Source organism: Rutilus rutilus (genome assembly GCF_951802725.1).
Source record: "Rutilus rutilus genome assembly, chromosome: 12".
Lineage (NCBI taxonomy): Eukaryota > Metazoa > Chordata > Actinopteri > Cypriniformes > Leuciscidae > Rutilus > Rutilus rutilus.
In genome coordinates, this window is record NC_140217.1 from 39,964,324 (window position 1) to 39,986,702 (window position 22,379).

The following is a 22,379-nucleotide window of genomic DNA, read 5'->3' on the forward strand; positions in this document are numbered from 1 at the left end:
GCGTTGCATTTACACATTTACAAGTTGAATCATTTTAAAATTTCTAACCTTTTTGAAGTGGTTGTGATGTAACAAAGCTGCATTTACTGAAATCATGCGACTTTAGCAGTTTGATACGTGCACCGAATAATTGATTCGCAAAGGCTTCATGAGGCAATTGGTTCAATTGATTCAAAGCTTCGAAAATCTTTTTTCCTCCCGTCACTAAGCATGTCAAACAAAACAAGAAACAATCAGTGTTACCTTCAAATGTTTGTGCGATTAAACCGAATGTGTTGTTGATGATGCTAAGCTATTTAACTGTTATTTGAATTCTGCAATAGCGCCTCTTGTGGCAAGACTGAGAATGCAACCAGTGCAGTGTTTCAACGCCATCGATCTACCAAACAGGACCGAATCAGCCATCTAAAATTTCATTTCACCAAACTCAGATGGAGGCAAAGGTCATAAAAGGTCAATGTAAAACATGAAATGTTATCAGCATCACAGTGAATAGGGCACATTACACATCTCCCGTTTATACGGCGCATAGAGCTTAGCTTTTCAAGCTAAAAAAAAGATTGGTTTTATCATTGTAACTGTGTGCATATAAAACTTAATAAACGCCTCGACCGGAAACAACCAGAAATTTTAGTGCACAAATAGTACAGAACATAATTGCTACGTGGTTAAGTTTGCTTGAGGAAGAAATGGGAATAAAATGGCAGTCCATCACGCCGGTGTCATTAAGTGGAGATTTATTGACTACCACACTCTATATTCACTCGCTCGATGGGTGTCAATACAGAAATGGGATCTCGAAATGAAAGAATGGTTGATTTAATGCATTGTGGTTGCTAAAGAAATTGCATGCATAGATTCATACGGCTGCAGAACGTCTGTCATCCATTTTGTGCTGGAGCCTGATGTCCATTTTAAGTGGCTTCTTTTGTAGAGAGCCATTAGAAGAATGACCAGAAAAGTTGAGTTTAAACTCGGCGCTGTTGTTGCACTGGATTCCAGTTTTACAACTGAGTTTTAAAATCAAAAAGACTGAAATGTTATATAAAGCCCTGTTATATAAAAGAGGACACTGCGTTTTGTTTAAAAGCTTAGAGGTGAATCTCACAAAAATCTGTCCTGTGATATTTTAGTATTATTTATATACTCTTATAATATTTATTCATATTTTGAAATAGCTTTTATTTTTATATTTTCACTTATATTTTCACTTTATACTTTATTATATATATATATATATATACACACATATATATATACACATACATACATACATACATATATATATATTAGTGCTGTCAAATCGATTAAGTGCAGCTAATCGCATCTAACAAAAGTTTGTTAATATATAATATATTTGTTAATATATAACATAATTATGTACAAATAATTACAAACGTTTATGTTAGATGCGATTAGTAGTGATTAATAGATTTTACAGCACTAATATATAAATACAATATATACTATATATATATATATATATATATATATATACACACACATAAATATATTGTATTATAGTTTATTTCCATTTTATTTAATATGTTTTAATATACATATACATAGTATATGTTTGTATGTATGTATATATATATATATATATATATATATATATATATATATATATAAAAAATATATTAGTGCTGTCAAATCTAAAATAATTCTATAATTGTATTTTGCACTGTTTAAGAATGAGATTCGCCCTTATAGAAATGATATAATTATGTACATATAATTACAAATGTTTATGTTAGATGCGATTAGTAGCGATTAATAGATTAACTGCTGTCAGATCAAAAAAACGAACATAATTCTATAATTGTATTTTGCACTGTTTAAGAATGAGATTCTCTCTTATAGAAGAATTCCAGAGTTGTTTCCGAGCTGTCCTGTACATTTCTTTGCTTTATGAGGGAGTTTCCACAGATGGCAGGTTTGACGACTCTCCTGATATTTCTTTATGGCCCTCAGAGTCTGTGTTAAGCAACAAAACAGCAAGTAATGAGCTCTGGATATGAGGAGGAGGAGAAGAGCGTAATGGACGAACAAAGAAGCCACTGACAGAGAGAAACGCCACTGATGAATTTACCCACAAACCCTCAGTGACACTGCTGACTCTGACATCATCTCTCGCTCTTAAACGCAATTAGAGAATCGTTAGTAGAGACTGATGTGGTCAGTTAGTTGATGATCAGTGGTCTGTGGGTCAAAAAGCAGCGACATTCATTCACGAGGAGACCTGTCACTCAAACAAACAGAACAATCCTGCCATTCAGCTAAAGCAGCCAATCACATCGGCCGAAAATCTGCGTTTACATAAACGTTTAGTGAATTATGTAACCGTATGGATTCATAAATCACAGCAAACTGAAGATGCACAAGCTTAACTGTCCACCAGAATTTCTCCCGCAAACACCAAATATGGAGCTTACGATGCCTTTTTAATTATGCAAAACCTCATCTGCATATCATTTGCATATGCATCTGGTGATTCTACTGTTTTATTGATGCAAAACAATTAGGACAAGATACAGACTAACAATTTTCTTAATTAGTATTCTCTGCTGTAAATGCATATTATAAATTATATAATTTAAGTATAAATAATATTTAATTAAATTTTTTTTTTACATAAAATATTAAGTTATATTTATTTTTTTATTATTTAATTATCAATAATTATGAAATATTAACAATTTCTGCTAAATGAATAAATGCAAATTTAACAACTATGTACATTAACTGAGCTAAAGACGTCACATTTATGATAAATGGTAAATTTGAGTTAATAGAGAAATAGAAAGTTAATAGAGAGTCCTTGACTAGAAAATAGACATAATAATACCAAACAATGCTATAGTTATGCTTATAAACAAAAATGCATAGTGCACACACAAATGTCAGAGTTTAATTTAATGTACCTATTTTTATTGATAATTTTCGGCACTGATTAAAATGTAATTTTCTTAGTCTTAGTCTTGTCTTAGATCTAGATCTCACTGCAGTGCATTATGGGATTGCCCGATCCACAAAGGATAAATGTGATGCTGTATCTTATAAACCCAGGTAATTAGTTTGGAACAGCCTTTGCGTCGGGAGCGAACCCATGATGCCTGTAGTCTGTGTAGGCCTGGATCTCACTGCAGTGCATTGTGGGATTGCACCGGGACTCACCGAGGGCATCTGGCTGGACAGCAGGTGCCCGTCCTGCGCGAGCATGTTGGACATCATGAGCGCCGGCAGCTCGGAGTACGAGTACGGGTTGATCAGGCCGTTGTGAGGGATGGAGTGACACAGGTAACTGGACTCGGGGTCCATCAGGTGCAGCAGGTGAGGCTCGGGGTGATTCGGGGGGGTTATCGGGGGGATCTCGTAGTCCTCGTCTCCCCCCCCTCCACCGTTCCCGCTCCCCCCGCCGTGTCCTGAGTAATTCTGCTGCGGGAACACACAGAGAATCAGGACATCTTTATATCGCCTCAGGATCGTTGAGTGGCGCTTGCTTGTCAGATTGAATGTCATCAAAATAAAGTTAAATAATAAAATTTGATTCAATAAATTGCAACTTCTGTTCAAACAAAATAAATCAATAAAATAAAACATGTTGAAATACAACAAATAAAAATAAAAAATAAAAATAAAAATAAACTTTATGTTAAAAAAATACAACTTATAAATACACAAAATAAATTCAATATAAATAATATAAATGCAAATAGAATAAAAGAATATATTACAACTTAAATAAAACAATAAAATAAAAATGTATGTTTAAATACAATTTATATATATATATATATATAAAAATTCAAATAAAATAATAAAATAAAACTTAAATTCAAATAAAAAAATAAAATACAAATTTTATTTTAATTTTATTTATTTGAATGAATGTTTTTTGTATTGAATTTATTCTATTTATATTTTCAATTTGTATTTGTATTTTATTCATTTTATTTTACATAAGTTGTAATTTATTTTATTCGTGCATAAGTTGTATTTTGTTCACGTTCAAATACAACAAATGCAATACAAATATAACTTATGTTAAATTAAAATAAAATTGTAAAATAAATTGTAAAAAAAAATATTTTCAAATACGATTAATAAAACAAAATAAAATAGACCTCATTTAAAAAAAGTCTGATCAATCCCAAACCTTTCTGTGAGTATGAACAGCAGTCGACAACATGATGCTTGCCGAGAGGCATAAACACAATTATATAAATATTATGCAGTTAAACATGTAAGAATCACATTTTTGGACGCGTATAAGTTGGCAGCTTCCGATCTGGCTTTATGGAAAGTTGCTGGAAATACGGCATCATCACAATCAACTTTTGGAAGCACAGACCATGTTTTCATAGCGCTAAAGTTTGCGATTGGCCATGCGTCCGTATCAATACTCATGCCTCTCGTCAGCCGCGTCAGTCTAACTTTTAAGAGAGAGAGATAGAGAGAGAGAGAGAGAGAGAGAGAGAGACAGAGAGAGAGAGAGAGAGAGAGAGAGAGACAGAGAGAGAGAGAGAGAGAGAGAGAGAGAGAGAGAGAGAGAGAGAGAGAGAGAGAGAGAGAGAGAGAGAGAGAGAGAGAGACACAGAGAGAGAGAGACAGAGAGAGAGAGAGAGAGAGAGTATTCAAGAGGGAATGAAAAGCAATTCTGTAGGAGGCGATCTGACTGGAGCCCCGTCCATAATAACTGAGTCAAATTAATCATCAGAAATAATATTCCGCTGTCAACCATTCAAGAGCTTTTTTAATAGAATTTTTATGATTCATGTCTGCCCGTATACATCAAACAGTCAGTTCTGCAACATTTCAGAAATCAATTCAATATCATCTTTGTGTTGCCAGTCATCTTCGCCTGGAGAGCGGCCATTTATCTTGCAAACAAATACTTTTAGCAAATACGCGGCCGTGGAGAGTGAGAGACAAGGATTGTGGGACCTCAGATTTCACCTTGCCTCGGTGCATTACTCAAATCACAAACTTCTCCTAAATACATCATCTGTCCGAGCGTCTCCACAAGGCTAAAGCGCTAAATGGTATCTTAAGAAAGAGACTCGCTCACTTCAGAAGAACGTTTTCATTCCTCACAGATTACTCTTTCATTGCTCATGAGACTCAACCATATAACGCTACTGTACCTTATTCGAAACGTGAAAACATGAATATCTACAATAAATGATGAACATGATCTGATAAACCTGTCAATCTCCTCCAGTGCTTCTGTCTCTGATCGACAGACTGTTTTAGCAAGTAAAAGTCTTTCAGTTTAATAGCACAAACGTCCTTCAGCTCGAGCTTCACGTGTCTTTATGATCCGAAACGTAACTTTGATATTGTTAGTAATATTTCAAATGGACTGAAGCAACTTCGGTTTGCTTGAGTATCAAATATGATCATCAGGCTTTCGAGGAAGGGTTATTTGTTCGTCTCTCAATCATCATTGCATTGCATTGCATTGCATTTTAAAACGTTGATCATAAAACTAAGCATTTAAATATCATCTTACTAAGACATATTACTGGCAGATATTGATATTTATATGCATTTTTTTTGCATATTTTGAATAAAACCGAGCTGTTTTTCCTCTGAATTCTCACTATATCAGACTATATGAGCCATAAAAGTCTGAACATTATGTTTCATGCAAGTATTAGATGTTTTTCTGGAAGAAAAAAAACACAGTTTTGAGACATTACAGTCTTTTTCTGAGGAGAACAATCTGCCCGATTATTTGGTTGAAGATATAACCCGGATAAGAAAGAGATCTCAGTGGTGATTCTGGCTCAGAGATGAGCAGATATTCAGCGTAACACGTCTGAGGTCGCTCTATTCTCCGCTCGGTCTCGCTGTAAACATGCGCTCGTGTTGCCGGCGCTGGATATTAATCTTCCATATACTTCTGCAGGCCTTTGAAGACAGATGTCTTTGTGGGCTTCAGGCCTCCCCTGTTATTGTCCGCTCTAATGGATGTGAAAATGAACATTTCCTGAGATTCAATTTCCCTCATAATTGTTGGAAGGAAACTAAATTGTGTGTTGTAAACAGTGGGGCGAGCAGCTATTGTGTGAAGAGAGACTGTCGTCGAGTCCTCAGGAGAATTCTCCAACAGAACCTCTTTAAACGTGGGATGAGATGAACCTCCGTCAGTGTCAGCTGATGCAGAACCACCAAAATACCACAGCAATACTATGGTACACATCCAAAACGCCACGATAACATCATGGTGCATGTCCAAAATACTATGGTAAAACCATAGTACACATCTAAGATGCCAGAGTGATACCATGGCCCAAAATACCATGGTAATTTCATGTAATATGTCAAAAAAACACAGTAATACCATGGTATACATCCAAAATACCACAGCAATACTATGGTAAACATCCAAAACGCTACGATAATATCATGGTGCATGTCCAAAATACTATGGTAAAACCATAGTACACATCTAAGATGCCAGAGTGATACCATGGCCCAAAATACCATGGTAATTTCATGTAATATGTCCAAAAAACCACAGTAATACCATGGTATACATCCAAAATACCACAGCAATACTATGGTACACATCCAAAACGCCACGATAATATCATGGTGCATGTCCAAAATACTATGGTAAAACCATAGTACACATCTAAGATGCCAGAGTGATACCATGGCCCAAAATACCATGGTAATTTCATGTAATATGTCCAAAAAACCACAGTAATACCATGGTATACATCCAAAATACCACAGCAATACTATGGTACACATCCAAAACGCCACGATAATATCATGGTGCATGTCTAAAATACTATGGTAAAACCATGGTACACATCTGAAATGCCAGAGTGATACCATGGCAATTTCATGGTATATGTCCGAAAAAATATGGTAGAACCATGTTAAATTACCAAAATACCACAGTACTACCACAGTTCACATCAAACACACCACAGTAATATCATGGTACATGTTCAAAGCCATGTGGTGCATGTCTAAAATGCTGTGGTAGTACAATGGTAAATGTTAAAATGCCACAGTAATACCATTGTAAACATCCAAAATACCACAGCAATACTATGGTACACATACAAAACACCACGATAATATCATGGTGCATGTCCAAAATACTATGGTAAAACCATGGTACACATCTAAAATGCCACAGTGATACCATGTCCCAAAATACCATGGTAATTACATGTAATATGTCCAAAAAACCACAGTAATACCATGGTATACATCCAAAATACTATGGGAATACCACTATACTGTCCAAAGGATAACACTGTGGCGCATGTTTAAAATACCACGTTAATACCATTGTACATGTCCAAAATACTATAGTAAAACCATGGTACACATCTAAAATGCCACAGTGATACCATGGCCCAAAATACCATGGTAATTACATGTAATATGTCCAAAAAACCACAGTAATACCATGGTATACATCCAAAATACTATGGGAATACCACTATACTGTCCAAAGGATAACACTGTGGCGCATGTTTAAAATACCATGTTAATACCATTGTACATGTCCAAAACAATGTAATACTATGGTACACATCCAAAACGGCAAGATGATATTATGGTGCACATCCAGAAATACCACAAAAATAACACAGTAAACGTACATGTCCAAAATACCATGATAGTGCCATGGTGCCCTCTAAAATACGATGGTAATACCAATGTTCATGTCCAAAGGATAAAACTGTGTTGCATGTTTAAAATACCTTGATAATACTATGGTACACATCTAAAATACCACAGTAATATCATGGTGCATGTGCCCAAATTGCCACAGTACTTTCTGGAGCGTTTTTTTAAGTCCACCACATTCATAACACATGGTACTACCAGGGTTCTTTGGACATGGTACCACGGTACATTACTGTAAGGAACGGAGCGTGCGCAGATGTTTTAAATCTGCTGTAATGTGGGGAGATCTGCTGATGAAACTCCATTACCTGAAGCTCATTGAGAGCGGCTGACTCATCACACTTCTCCTGCGCATGAAAGGCCACGCTCATCAAATCCCTCCACGTCATGCTGATTTTAAGGATAAATGCTAACAATGGACTCAGAGAATGTTTTGTGGTGAAACCAGGAGGGGACGGGACGTTTGTCAAAAGCAGCGGAACGTCCTTGACGATAAAATGTAAATCTCAAGGTGGTGCCATGTCGAACGGTTCGGAAAAATACATAATTCATCCGCCTCACTTCAGGATGTGATTATATGTATTACACATTTAATGCATGTAGAGGTTCTGCTCTTCAAAGGTTCATCGCAACAGTCAAAGCAGTTGGTAATAAGACAAATGTTTGTTTTTTTCCTCTTTGTTTGCCACTTTTTCCATTTTCCTGCTCCTCCTCAATCTCTCCATCCAATTTTCAAGGATATTAGAACTCAATTTGGATGCAAGATGGCGTTTGCATTGAGTTTGAGGGTTTCAATTTGTAGCTTTCATTAAGCGAAGAGCGGACGCCACTTTGAAAGCAACGCTATCAAATTCCTGAGAATATTTACGACGCTCAAAAACATTTGGTCGCTGGAAAGTCGACTCAAACGCACACATTTGTACATGCGATCGAATGCAAACGCACTCAAACCAAACGCCTTCTGTTTGCATAAACAGATGAACGGCTAGTTGGCGTAAATGATGGGATAATGAAAAGAGAAGAGTTTTTTCTCAGGTTGGGAAGGCGTCCAACTATCTCTGGCATCAATTTAAAGCCATTGTATGCTGTTGGGCTGATTAGAAATCCAACATATGAGTGTGCGAGCTTCAGTCTTAACACAACAGATGCCATTCAGACATAAATCTATTTCGATCTGGCTTATTAAGACCATTATATTTCCACAACTACACTTCTACATGTTCCGATGCATGTGCAAAACCCAATCGCACGACTCTGAAGGGCATCTAGATATGGCTCGGGTTCCTCCTTCAATGTGGGATTTTATTCACATTTTATCATCCAGAAGGTGAAATTCATGCATCTGATCTCTTAAATCAGAAAAGTCTAACCCTGAGTAATGCAGTGATGCAGTTCAGGTCTCTGAAACCAGAGCACGCAGTAGTTAAAAGAGGCAAACTTTCTATAGAGAAATGATGGAGTGCTTTGAATGTTATATTAATATTCACGTTTATGAAAACTAAAATGAGCGGCGCAGCTTCACCTGTTACGTAAAATAATATATCTGAATTAGTAAAATGTCTCGGAGGAACACTTACTCAAGTGCAAATAATAAAACTCTGAAAGTTTCTTGTTTGGCGAGGCAAATGTAATGTGCTCGTGTGTTTAAAAGCATAATGACAGATTTTTCTAATAAGCATTTTTCTGTAGACCTCCAGCGACATGCGGTGATGGATGCCTGAGTGATCTAACCTAAAACACATCCCCCACAAACCCGACAACGACAGACAAAGAAAGACATCTATCAGATTCCCATTCACTCTGTGTGTGTGTGTGTGTGTGTGTGTGTGTGTGTGTGTGTGTGTGTGTGTGTGTGTGTGGAGGGTTGGCTTTATCAAAGACGATGTTTTTGGAGCGTCATCTGTTTTTATTTGGCTGACGGACAGCAGCACCATCATAAATTATCCGAAGACCAGACACACAAAGTGACATACAACCGTTCCCAGAAGTGAGCTGAAAATGACAAAACCTCCTTTTGAAAGCATAATCAGAGGAAAAAAATATTTATAAATGCAGTAAATAATGACTGAATAACTATAAATGCATGCATTTTTAATTCTAAAAATGTAACGTGTTATTTAGGGTTAAACGGTTAGTTCACCAAAAATGAAAATTCTGTCATTAATTACCCATCCTCATGTCGGTCTAAACCTGTAAGACTTTCGCTCATCTTTGAAACACAAATGAAGATATTTTTGATGAAATCTGAGAGCTTTCTGTCTCTCCATTGACAGTCTACGCAACTACCACTTAAGTTCATAAAGAGATCGTAAAACAAATCCATATATTAGTATAGTCGCTTTATATGATGAACAGATTGAATTTAGGCTTTTATTCACATATGTAAATATTGATCAGCAGCGAACATAAATAGAAGCTAAGCCGAACGAGACTGAACCTCATTGGTTCTTGCTGAAGCTCAAACGTGATGCGTAACACGAGAATGAACCTCATTGGTTCTTGCTGAAGCTCAAACGTGATGCGTAAAACACGAGAATGATCCTCATTGGTTCTTGCTGAAGCTCAAACGTGATGCGTAACACGAGAATGAACCTCATTGGTTCTTGCTGAAGCTCAAACGTGATGCGTAAAACACGAGAATGAACCTCATTGGTTCTTGCTGAAGCTCAAACGTGATGCGTAACATGAGAATGATCCTCATTGGTTCTTGCTGAAGCTCAAACGTGATGCGTAACACGAGAATGAACCTCATTGGTTCTTGCTGAAGCTCAAACGTGATGCGTAACACGAGACTGAACCTCATTGGTTCTTGCTGAAGCTCAAACGTGATGCGTAACACGAGAATGAACCTCATTGGTTCTTGCTGAAGCTCAAACGTGATGCGTAACACGAGAATGAACCTCATTGGTTCTCGCACGTCAAGCGAACATGCTTGAGCTTCCGTTTATCATAACGGATGTTTGCATTGATGAATGTTTATATGTGAATAAAAGCCTAAATTCAATCTGTTCATCATATAAAGCGATCGAGTCTCGTCAGAAAATTTGGACTAAAATTCATATGAATTAGTTTTACAATCTCTTTATGAACTTTTTGAAGCGTCAAAGTGGTAGTTGCGTAGAGTGTCAATGGAGGGACAAAAATCTCTCAGATTTCATTAAAAATATCTTCATTTGTGTTCCGAAGATGAACGAAAGTCTTACGGGTTTGGAACGACATGAGAGAGAGTGATTAATGACAGATAGTTTGAGGGAACTATCTCGTTTAGCTTGTAATAGTTAGCGGTGTTTGCGAAGTGAAGTATCTAGACTCGTTTCACTTGAGAAACCACACTTGTCAATCATCCAGAACACCCCGACAACCAAATAGCAATTTTGCACGAGCCCCACTCACATTTTCTTGAGAAAATCGAAAGATATAATCATCATGAGCTTTATTTATTTATGTCTATATGTGCTCATTTAGACAGGCATGTACAAACCAGCAGCTTTTACAGCAGTGGATTGGATTATGGGCGTCTGCAGATAGAGATAATTAATAAATATCCGGCTAAATGGAACCTAATTGCAACAGTCACACACACAGTCTTATTCACCCATAAATAAAGTGAATGTGCAGCCTACATACCATCTGCTCCAGTCTACATTATTCGGAGAGCATGTGGACGAGGCGAAACATTTAACCTTCAATGTGTTCACTCAAACACCATATGCTCAAGCGCCAATTTACAGTCTGAAATATCCAGAAATCTTTACATTCTCATCAGCCGAGTCAATTTTCCACAGTTCAACAGCACTTGAAGGAAAAGTCTAGTAAAAATACTTTCTTTTGTGCCTCACTGCCGTCATCTCCCGTATGTGTATGCATGAACACACACACACACACACACCGTTCTCAACAATATCATATCAGTCTGGTCGCACAAAGCAGGACAGAGGAGTCGCATTACTGTAACACAACACCTGGACTAACCGCTAGGATTGGGAATCCAGAACCGGATCATTTCAAGAAGATACTGTATTAATAAGTATTGGTTTTCTTTTGTAACACGCTGATGCAAACAAAATACCACACTAAGACATGCGATATAACTATCAGAGGCGAGTAGCATGTTATTTTCTGCCAGCCGTACATGTGAATCGACTCAATGTTTTAATTAATAACTCATTTTTCATGCACAATTGCATATACAATTTATTTCTGATTTTGTTTATTGTTCTTATTCTTATAGGTAACACTGTACTATTGAAATAAAAAAAATATAAAAAATTTATTTTCAAACGTGCACAATAAGACCAAAAACATGCATTAAGAAAGAAGACAGTGAGATTAAAAAAAAAAATATATATATATATATATATATATACTTTTATTCAGAAAGGATGCATTGAACTGATCATAAGTGACAGTAAAAACATTTATATTGTTATTTCTACTATTTGAAGAAAATTCTGTTCTTTTAAATTTGGCATTTACTACTGTTTTCAACATTTATAATAATCATAAATGTTACTTGCGCAGCAAATCATCATATAATTCAGCTTTGATCACAGGAATAAATTACACTTTACAATATATTCACATAGAAAACAGCTACTTTGAATCATAATAATATATCACAATTTTGATTAAATAAATGCAGCCTTGGTGAGCAGAAGAGACTTCTATCAAAAGCATTAACGAATCTGACCGAAAGTTTTTTGGTCTCGTCTTTTTGATTGACAGCTTGTGTTTGCTCAACTTTGGTGTGGCATAATTTTTCATTAAACATAAGAGTGTTCAGTGAGGCGTGGATTATAATGAGTCAACAGGAATGATCAATAAATGAAAACAGAACCTGTCAGGTGTCCTGTATATGTTCATGCTGTGTCTTTGTCAATATCAAAAATACTGATATGATTCATATAACAACTATAAATAGTAAGATGATCCGATCATCGTGAAAAAGGGAATGACACAGTCTCGCTCTGTCATTGCACTTCATTTGAGCATTATGTGAATTCTGGGAAATCTCAGGTCATTATTACTGCACACTGGACTGGAAGAGAAACGCTACGTGAATGTTAGAGACAGAACGAGAATCAAACTAATGATGAACACACAGGTCAGAGCGACAGACATGGAGACCAAGCTGCTTCGTGATGTGACATCAGCCAGATCTCCAGCTGAAATATATACGTGATGTGTTTGTGTGTGTCTTACGGCACAGCGCTCAGTGATAACTGCATACGGCGTGTGATTGCTGTAGAAATTGGGTTTATAAAGGATCATTAATTGCGGATCAAATCAAAAACTAGTGAGCTGACTACCTAGAGAGTATTTTAAAGGATTCGCTCACTTTCAAAACATTTTTTGCTGATAATTTACTCACCCCGATGTCATCCAAGATATCCATGTCTTTCTTTCTTCAGTCGAAAAGAAATTAAGGTTTTTTGAGGAAAACATTCCAGGATTTTTCTCCACAGAATGGACTTCAATGGCAACCAACGGTTTGAAGGTTCAAATGTCCGTCTCAATGCAGCTTCAAAGTCTCGACACGATCCCAGTCGAGAAATAAGGCTCTTATCCAGCGAAACGATCTATCATTTTCTAAAAATATATATATATATATACTTTTTAACCACAAATGCCCATCTTGTACCATCTCTGAGATGCGTCATCACGTTGGAAAGGTCATGAATTTTTTTTTATAATAATAATAAAAAGATGTCGGACGATTTTGAAGTTGGAGGAGAAAATGAGATGGAGTTTTTCGCCCTTCCCTCCTTTTTGAACCGGAGAACACAGACAAATAACTTAGAAAGATGACGTGACGCGTGACCTTTCCAACGTGATGACGCAATACGTGGCACATCTCAGAGATGGTACACGACGAGCATTTGTGTTTTTTTTTTTGAAGATGACCAATCGTTTCGCGAGATAAGATCGACTGGGATCGTGTCGAGACTTTGAAGCTGCATTGAGACGGACATTTGAACCTTCTTTGAACATTGGAATAGTTGGTTGCCATTGAAGTCCATTCTGTGTAGAAAAATCCTGGAATGTTTTCCTCAAAAACCTTCATTTCTTTTCGACTGAAGAAACAAAGACATGGATATCTTGGATGACATCGGGGTGAGTAAATTATCAGCAAAAATGTTTTTGAAAGTGAACTAATCCTTTAAGGCAGTGTTGTTTTAGGATCACTGATAACCTGATAATTATAGTTTTGGTTTTGAATTCGAGAAGGTAAGTAACAACATTATGCTTCTAATACGAAGTCAGGATCAAAAATCCACTGATGCGCTCAGCAGACTTCGACTCTTTACAGTTTTATCTGCCACCTCAACAACATTTCAGGTCAAGTCAGCAGTCTGACAATACAAATGTCACTTTAGCAATGTCGTCTCAGACACAAGCACACTGTTTAACAGCAGAGGATCGCGTAAAGCCTCGGTTATCGTGTGAGGACGTATTCAATTGATCAAAAGTGACGTTTATAATGTTACAAAAAATTATATTTCAAATAAATGCTGTTCTTTTGAACTTTCTATTCATCAAAGAAACTTGCAAAATAAAATGTATTAATCATAAATCATCATATTAGAGTGATTTCTGAAGGATCATGTGACACTAAAGACTGGAGTAATGATGCTGAAAATTCAGCTTTGATCACAGGAATAAAACCTATTTTAAATCATAATAATATATCACAATTTTTTAAGTATTTATGATCAAATAAATGCAGCCTTGGTGAGCATAAGAGACTTTTATTACATATAATTTATATATGCAGATTCAAAACTATCTTCAGATAACGCAATCTAAAGTTGTTCACTAGGTCATTTAATTTGTTTAGCGTTCTGTGCTGAAAATGATGGTAATATTAATGATATTTGAAAGGAAAATGCCAAGTTTTCTCATGAAATGATCACAGAGGCTTCAAGAAATCCTTCGAAAATGAAGTTTCGTGTGGTTTTGCACATGGAAAATGTTGATCTTTTCCTTCTGATCTTAATCTGAAAGAGCGACTAATGGCTAAAGTGTTGCGTGGGGTATTAAGAAAAATAGAACAAAATGAATAAACATAAAGCACACAAGATATAAGCAGTTATGCTTTAAACACTTTCACTATATACACACACGATATCAAGGATGATATCAAAGGACTTCACTCACGGCACACATGAAGGATATCAGAGGACTTGGCAACACCGGCGACTAGAATAAACACTCGGACGCATTTGTTAACAGTTCTGTGTCAGAGAAATATTCCAAACAGACTGATGGGCTGAGTCTCATGAAAGCACACGTCTAACACATAATTTAGCCCTAAAATTAAAAGAAAGAAGCAAGAAATCACATTTTGCATAAAGCAAATAAAGCCTACGTTTAGACTTTTTGCATTAAAATATTGTTCTCATGATAACTGAACACATTTTCCCCCAAACGACCATTATTGTAATGGATCCAGATGTTTTGCTTTTGAATTCTCATGATGCTCAGAAATGCAAAATTATTTAAATCAGCATAAATTGCATTTTTGCAAAATGCGTTTTTTTTTTTCTTAAAATGTAAAAGCATTATAATAAATACTACCACAATGCATGTGACCGGTGGACCACAGGGGAAAAACAATGCCGAATGCAAATAATAAAATGCAACTAATATTGCATTACAGTAATTAGAGTTTGAGGGTAAATGTCCTTAATTGCCATGAAAATAATGTCATGCAATGCAAAAAAAAAATATCCTAATGGTCCTCAAATTGGCTTTATTGTCTTTATGCAAAACATAAATGGCGTGGAGAAATATGACCTGGACATGTTCTGGCGGGTTTAATGAGATTCAGCCAGTGATCAGAGACTTTGTGAGAGAATGTGAGTTTTGCTGTGGCATCAAATCCGGCCGTCCAGCGATCTCTCTCGCCTTTTGTTTTCTGACAGACTCTCTGCTTGCTCAGCAATCGACTATAGAAATATTTTGGCAGGCTCGTGCTTTGTTTTCATTTCACAAAAGATGTGTGGTGGTTGCGGGGCGAGGGGGCAGGGCGAACGGGCCATCGCACTCTCTCCCTCTCTCTCTCTCTCTCTTTTCAATCTAAACAGCAGGAGGAAGTTGTAAATCATAGTAATGTACTCAGCCGTAATTCGGACCAGCAGGGAGAGCAGCACACACACACACACACACACACACACGCACACGCACGCACACACACACACACACACATGCAATTCTCCTCCATACGGCTGGAGTTTACAGTCGACACAAAGACGCTTTAATCAGAGCAAACGAGCCAATGACACCAGATCCCCAAATCACAGTCAGTCACAGTACAGCGCAAACTCAATCACAGATACACATGAAACACAGACCTCACTTTTACAGGGATCTTGGGCTTTTCACTATATATTCATATACATGTTCTATCCATTCAATCTAGACTATTTTATAGTTGGCCAATCAGAACAGAGGCCATTTGCATATAAAGGTACAGGCATGTTCTGTACAGCATGATGCATGACGTCAATTACCACAGAAAATAATTACAGTACAGTGATGCACTTAGAAGGTCTATGGAGCAAGACAAAGTTTTAAAAGCCGTAACGTGAATCTAGTTTTTGATAAGAGCTTGCATTAATTATTCAGGTCATAAAATGTGCTATCTGTGCACTGAAGTTCATCTGAAGTTTCGAATCATCCCTTTAGGAGTATGACTTCTGTTCTAGACACATTTAGTTATGCATTTTTTTTTATAGTAAAACTATAAAACTGTATAGTGGATAGTTACATTACAGTGTCCTTGCACATATCATGAATCGCTGATTAACATTATAAGTTAGTCAAACTATAAAAAAAATATTAAGTATATAGTAGAGCTGCATGATTCTGGATAAAATTAGAATTACATTTTATTTTATTTTTTCAAACAGATCACGATTCTGAACAGACAACTAAACAAAATAACGTAATTTACTCTGACAAATGTTAATCGCTGCAGTCTAATGAATCTGAATAAATTATGTTTAAAAAAACGGCATGAATTAATGATTCAATTCACTCGTTTCATTATTGGATGAATCAGCGTTTTTGAACGAATCTCTTTAATAAATTATTCAATGACTCACTCATTAAGACTTCACTTGTTTCATTACTGGATGATTCAGCGTTTTTGAACGAATCTCTTGAATGAATGATTCAATGACTCGCTCATTAAGACTTCACTTGTTTCATTACTGGATGATTCAGCATTTTTGAACGAATCTCTTGAATGAATGATTCAATGACTCACTCATAAATACTTCACTTGTTTTATTACTGGATGAATCAGCATTTTTGAACGAATCTCTTGAATAAATGATTCAATGACTCGCTCATAAATACTTCACTTGTTTCATTACTGGATGAATCAGCGTTTTTGAACAAATCTCTTTAATGAATCTCTAATAAATAGTACAATAGTATATAAATGATACCAATATAATAACCAGCAGGGCAGATAAAACGTGTGAAAGACTCAAAGATGGTTAAACTAGTCCTTCTGTAAACATCTACAGTTCTCTAGTTAGTTTTGCTCTGATTCTTGGCCCTGACAGTTCAGTTTTGGATCAGTATACATGTAAACTGTCTTCACGAAGCCCTCGTCACCCTCAGTAACAGAATCCCTCTTCTGACGTCTCAGATCAGCAGCCAAATGCTCCTCTGGAAGAGTTTTCTCAGTCTTTCTCTAATCACAGGCTTGCTTGGCAACCAAAGCTCCGGGAAGCAATCAATAAAACCTTGTTACTCTAATTGTGAGATTATAATCTCGACCGCGACGTCTTCTGCATACTCAAAACGGCGAGTCCATTAGAGACATTTCCCAGCTACTTTCTTCAGCCAAGAATGCAAATGCAAAGACTAACATTTACGCTGCGCTATCACATTGAGATGAACTTCAGCTGATAAAGGATGAGTAAATTGACACAGTGCTGGAGGACGGCTTAGCATGCTAATCAGAAGCAGCGCTTTCAAACTGAGACCACGTTTAAAGGGATAGTTCACCCAAAAATGGGAATTCTGTCGTTTACTCACCCTCACGTCAGTCTGAACCAGTGTGCTGTTATTTATTTCATACAAAATGTGCACTATATTTATAAGTGTCAGGAAGATATATATATATATATATATATATATATATATATATATTTTTTTTTTTTTTTGAAAGAAGTCTATTATGCTCACTTTCAGTCAGATTTCGTAATGCTTTTGATAGAAGTCTCTTCTGCTCACCAAGGCTGCATTTAATAAATCAGAAAATACAGTAAAAATTGTGATATATTATTATGATTCAAAATAACTGTTTTCCATGTGAATATACAGTAAAGTGTAATTTATTCCAGTGTATTTTCAGCATCATTACTCCAGTCTTCAGTGTCACATGATCCTTCAGAAATCACTCCGATATGATGATTTGATGCTCGAGAAACATTTTCAGGATTCTTTGACGAATAGAATGTTGAAATAGAATCTTTTGTAACATTATAAATGTCTTTACTGTCACTTTTGATCTATTTAATACGACATGAGCGTAAATACAAAGAGAGAGAGGTTTAATTTTGGGGTGAAATATTCCTACTCTCACATGTAAATTCAGCAGAAAACGTCACGCAGAACAGAAGAAGCATTGATGTTTTCTCTTTGTAATCAATTCTCTCTCTGTATCTGTCTGTCTCTCTCATTCTCAGCTTCATTCAGCTCTCTCTCTCTCTCTCTCTCGTTTTTTCGCTCTTGTTGAGCCACTATCGATCGGTCGAGTTGGCTGGAGGTCAACCCTCGGCGGACTACACACTCTTTTGTTGGCGGCGGTTACCGTGGCGATCCTCGGTGACCCTGAACACACACAGGGCTCGTTAGGGGCCAAACGGAGACGAACTCTCCCCTACAATCAGACGGGGTCAAAGGTCGCAGGAGGACAGCTCAGTCAACGTGAATGTGAAGACTCCTGGGAAGGACACGGCGCCTGATCCGAGACCCAAACGAGTGTGTGAGTGTGTGATGGACTGGCCTTGTGTGTGGCCGTTCGAGATCAGGCCTGTTTCCATGACAGTCGTTTTCAATGGAACCTTTTCAAATGGAATCAGTTTCAAAGTAACAACGGAATTTAAAAAAAAAGAGAGATCAAACAGCCTCTCCTGATCTTCACATGTACAGTGGGATCTGAGAGCTTTTTGCATAATTGAATACACTTTTTTGTCATTATGGATTATATTGTCAGATTAATGAACAAAACCTGACGATCATGTTCTCCAATAGCATCTTGAGCTTCAATGTAAAGAAGAAAATCTGACAAAGAGTCACATGATCAATATCAATATGTCTACATATGACCAATTAAAACTAAGTAAATGAGTGTCAATGATCATAATAATGCAGAATCATTTATAATGTGTTGTATACGGTAACACTAATAAGGTCTCATTTGTTACCATTAATTCATGCATTAAATAAACTAACATTAACTACATGAAACCTGATTGTAAAGTGTTACCATTTATACTTATAAAACCTTATATTTATATTATATATATATAATATTTTATATTCCTCAAAACCCTAAATTTCTAGATTTCTAGATAGAAACTCATTTACTTACATTTGATTAACCACATAAAAATATTACATAATTTACTTAATTTATGTATTACATACATAAAAATAATGCAGTCATTTAATCTTTATAATTTATTGTATGTATTTATACTTATAAGACCTTATTATATTTATATTTCTATAATCTTTACTACATATATTTTTTCTTAGGAATAAATTAACATTACATTTAATTAGTCGCAAAAAAAATATTACATAATTTAACATACTCAAATTAACTGAATTAACTGAACAAATTAATTAATTTGATTAGTCATGTAGAAATAATGCAGAATATTTTAATATTTATAATTTAAATAGTGTATTTTATTTAAAACAATAGTTGTATTTCTATAATATTTGTATTATATATGTTGTATATTTAATGTATTAATTTTATATCAGAATGTTTCTTTATTTTCAGATTTAAATGAAAAAAAATCTGCTCTCAACCTTTTGAACCCGATTGACCTTTCGCAAAGACACGTAAACTGATAATCTCTTTACTACTAGTTATAGCACGAAATTAACATAATTGAATATCAGAAGGTTTGCTATTTCCACCGTAGAAAGACGTCAATACGCACCATTTTTCAAGTTCAAGTCTACAGACGTTAATCTACTAACTCTCCTGTCTGTTTTTCTTGTCACTGCGTTATGATTGGTCAGATCGTCTGTCAATCAAACTCCCAGCGAATGGTGAATTGCATAGACACAAATACATAAACAAATAGCACTAGGATGTCTGTGAATTACAGACTCTGAAATACATTACAGAAATAAAACATGCTATGTTTGTTATTAAACCATTTTAATAATATAACAATTAAAAAATAAGACACAAATATAATAATAAAAACAGTGAATGTCAAGCTGATGTGTTTTCATATGCAAGATAATTACTTCAATCTTTTTTGCGTAACACTTTCTCTTCCTGAGCATCACTGTCGTTTGAAGAACCAAAAATAGACAATCTATATTTATATACGTATATATTAAAAATCTCTCATGAAAATCCACGAGGATTTAATTTAAGATCAGAGATCATTCAATAACTTTTGTTAAAAAATAAATAAAAAAGACACACTCAATGGCCATTGAGATGGAAATAAGAGAGACGCCGTTAATAAAGCAGAAAGACGTTCTCAGCTAGTTGGGGTTGTTTGTCTGGCTTTGGTCTGTGTGTGTGTGTGTGTGTGTGTGTGTGTGTGTGTGTGTGTGTGTGTGTGTGTGTGTGTGTGTGTGTGTGTGTGTGTGTAACATTACAGCGTTAAAGGCAAAAATCAGTCTGAACTGCCTGAATCTGGTCAAGCGAAGAAGATCCGCAGACAGATGTCAAATAAGAGTCTCAGAGTAAACAAACCAAGACAAAAGAAGAGAGTGGAGGAGCTTTATCAGATCCTCTTCATGTTTATCCCACAGAACTACGAATATATTCACTATGATTCGGCCATTAATATTCCTAAAGAGCATGTCATTAGACTAGTTTCACATTTGTTCCCGGTCTCACGAGTATATCCGGATCCTCGAGATGTTAATATCGTTGGGTCTCTAAGCCACACGAAAATCTAAAATATACTGAACAAAAAGCCATTTCCTATGTTATTTGATTGAAAACACTGGAAAAGATGAACATAGGGAACTAAGATTGAACAAAAAAAAGCTGTAAATCCAGGCTTTCAAACGCCAGGTTTGAGGGATTTGAATCTCACCTGACTCGGGGAGAGGAACTCTTGGTTGTTCTCACTCATGTACATGTTGTCACCATCAAACTGCGGGCAGATAGAGAGAAGAAGATTAAAGTTTGATTGGTCAGACAGCTGAGATAAAGGAAAATGATTTGCATATCAGACAGAACGTGGAAAAAAAGGGAAAGAACAATTCCATCAAAACCGTCAGAGAGAGACGGCGAGAGAAAAAGAGTGTGTTTCCTAACTAGACAGCATTATAGGGCATGTTCTGCTTCTTTTGGTGAGATTCTAATGCAGCATTGCAAACATTGTAATATTCATTTTGCAATTCTAGATCTGAGCTTTAATGAGAATGCTGCTTTTATAACACCTCGTCCTAACCAGACATGACACGACTGTAACATGCGATGTAAAGCATCTTTTGTCCTAACCAGCCGCGATGGCGATATGCATCAATTCTACTTTACAAACGGTTTATGTTTCTGCAATGTCGCGGCTGGAACAACAACATACAAATTATGACAATGATAATCTCAGGTACTGATTTATTTAATGTAAAAGCATCTAATGTGAGTTTGAATATAATTGTGAATTATCTTATAGCCGTACTGAAAGCGAAAATGGATAATTTACCTCAGAACTGCTGTAAAGAAGAGATAAATTAAAGGAAATAAGAACTCAATGTGAACAAACAAGTGTATTTTATGACAGATAGTTTCAGTACTTTGGTATGTATTTTTAATAATGTTAAAATGGTGTATTATTTATGAATTTGATTATGAACACTGGGAGTGCAGTGCACTTGCAGAGAGACTCCGCCCACACGCTCTTCTGATTGGCTGTTATTTTGGATTGATTTGGTTGTGAGCGCAGTGTACTTGCAGAGACTCCGCCCACATGATCACCTGATTGGCCATTATTTTGGATTGATTTAGTTGTGAGGGCAGTGCGCTTGCAGAGAGACTCCGCCCACACGCTCTTCTGATTGGCTGTTATTTTGGATTGATTTGGTTGTGAGTGCAGTGCACTTGCAGAGACTCCGCCCACATGATCGCCTGATTGGCTGTGATTAGGGATTGATTTGGTTGTGAGTGCAGTGCACTTGCAGAGAGACTCCGCCCACACGCTCTTCTGATTGGCTGTGATTAGGGATTGATTTGGTTGTGAGTGCAGTGCACTTGCAGAGAGACTCCGCCCACACGCTCTTCTGATTGGCTGTGATTAGGGATTGATTTGGTTGTGAGTGCAGTGCACTTGCAGAGAGACTCCGCCCACACGCTCTTCTGATTGGCTGTGATTAGGGATTGATTTTGTGGAGTCTCGTATTCACGTCACATCTGGTGTAGACAGACAAATGTTTTGTCGCTGGAATCTTATGGATTCGCATCTGGTTAGGACATGGTGTAAGAAGGCATT

General features: G+C 36.3%; 1 protein-coding gene across 7 annotated transcripts in view; it reads right to left on the reverse strand.

Moving 5' to 3' along the window:
- Window positions 1-22,379, reverse strand: part of tox2 (TOX high mobility group box family member 2) — a 125,344-nt gene that overhangs the window by 41,337 nt on the left and 61,628 nt on the right. For 4 of the 7 annotated variants that reach the window (XM_084425688.1, XM_084425684.1, XM_084425686.1 and 1 more), the window contains 2 exons: window positions 20,985-21,044; window positions 3,178-3,435 (listed from right to left, as the gene is read on the reverse strand). In XM_084425688.1, the coding sequence (XP_084281814.1) occupies window positions 3,178-3,435; window positions 20,985-21,044 (318 nt within the window). Of the gene's footprint in view, window positions 1-3,177; window positions 3,439-20,984; window positions 21,045-22,379 lie in introns of all 7 variants that reach the window. The other 3 variants (XM_084425685.1, XM_084425683.1, XM_084425687.1) reach the window with 1 other exon arrangement.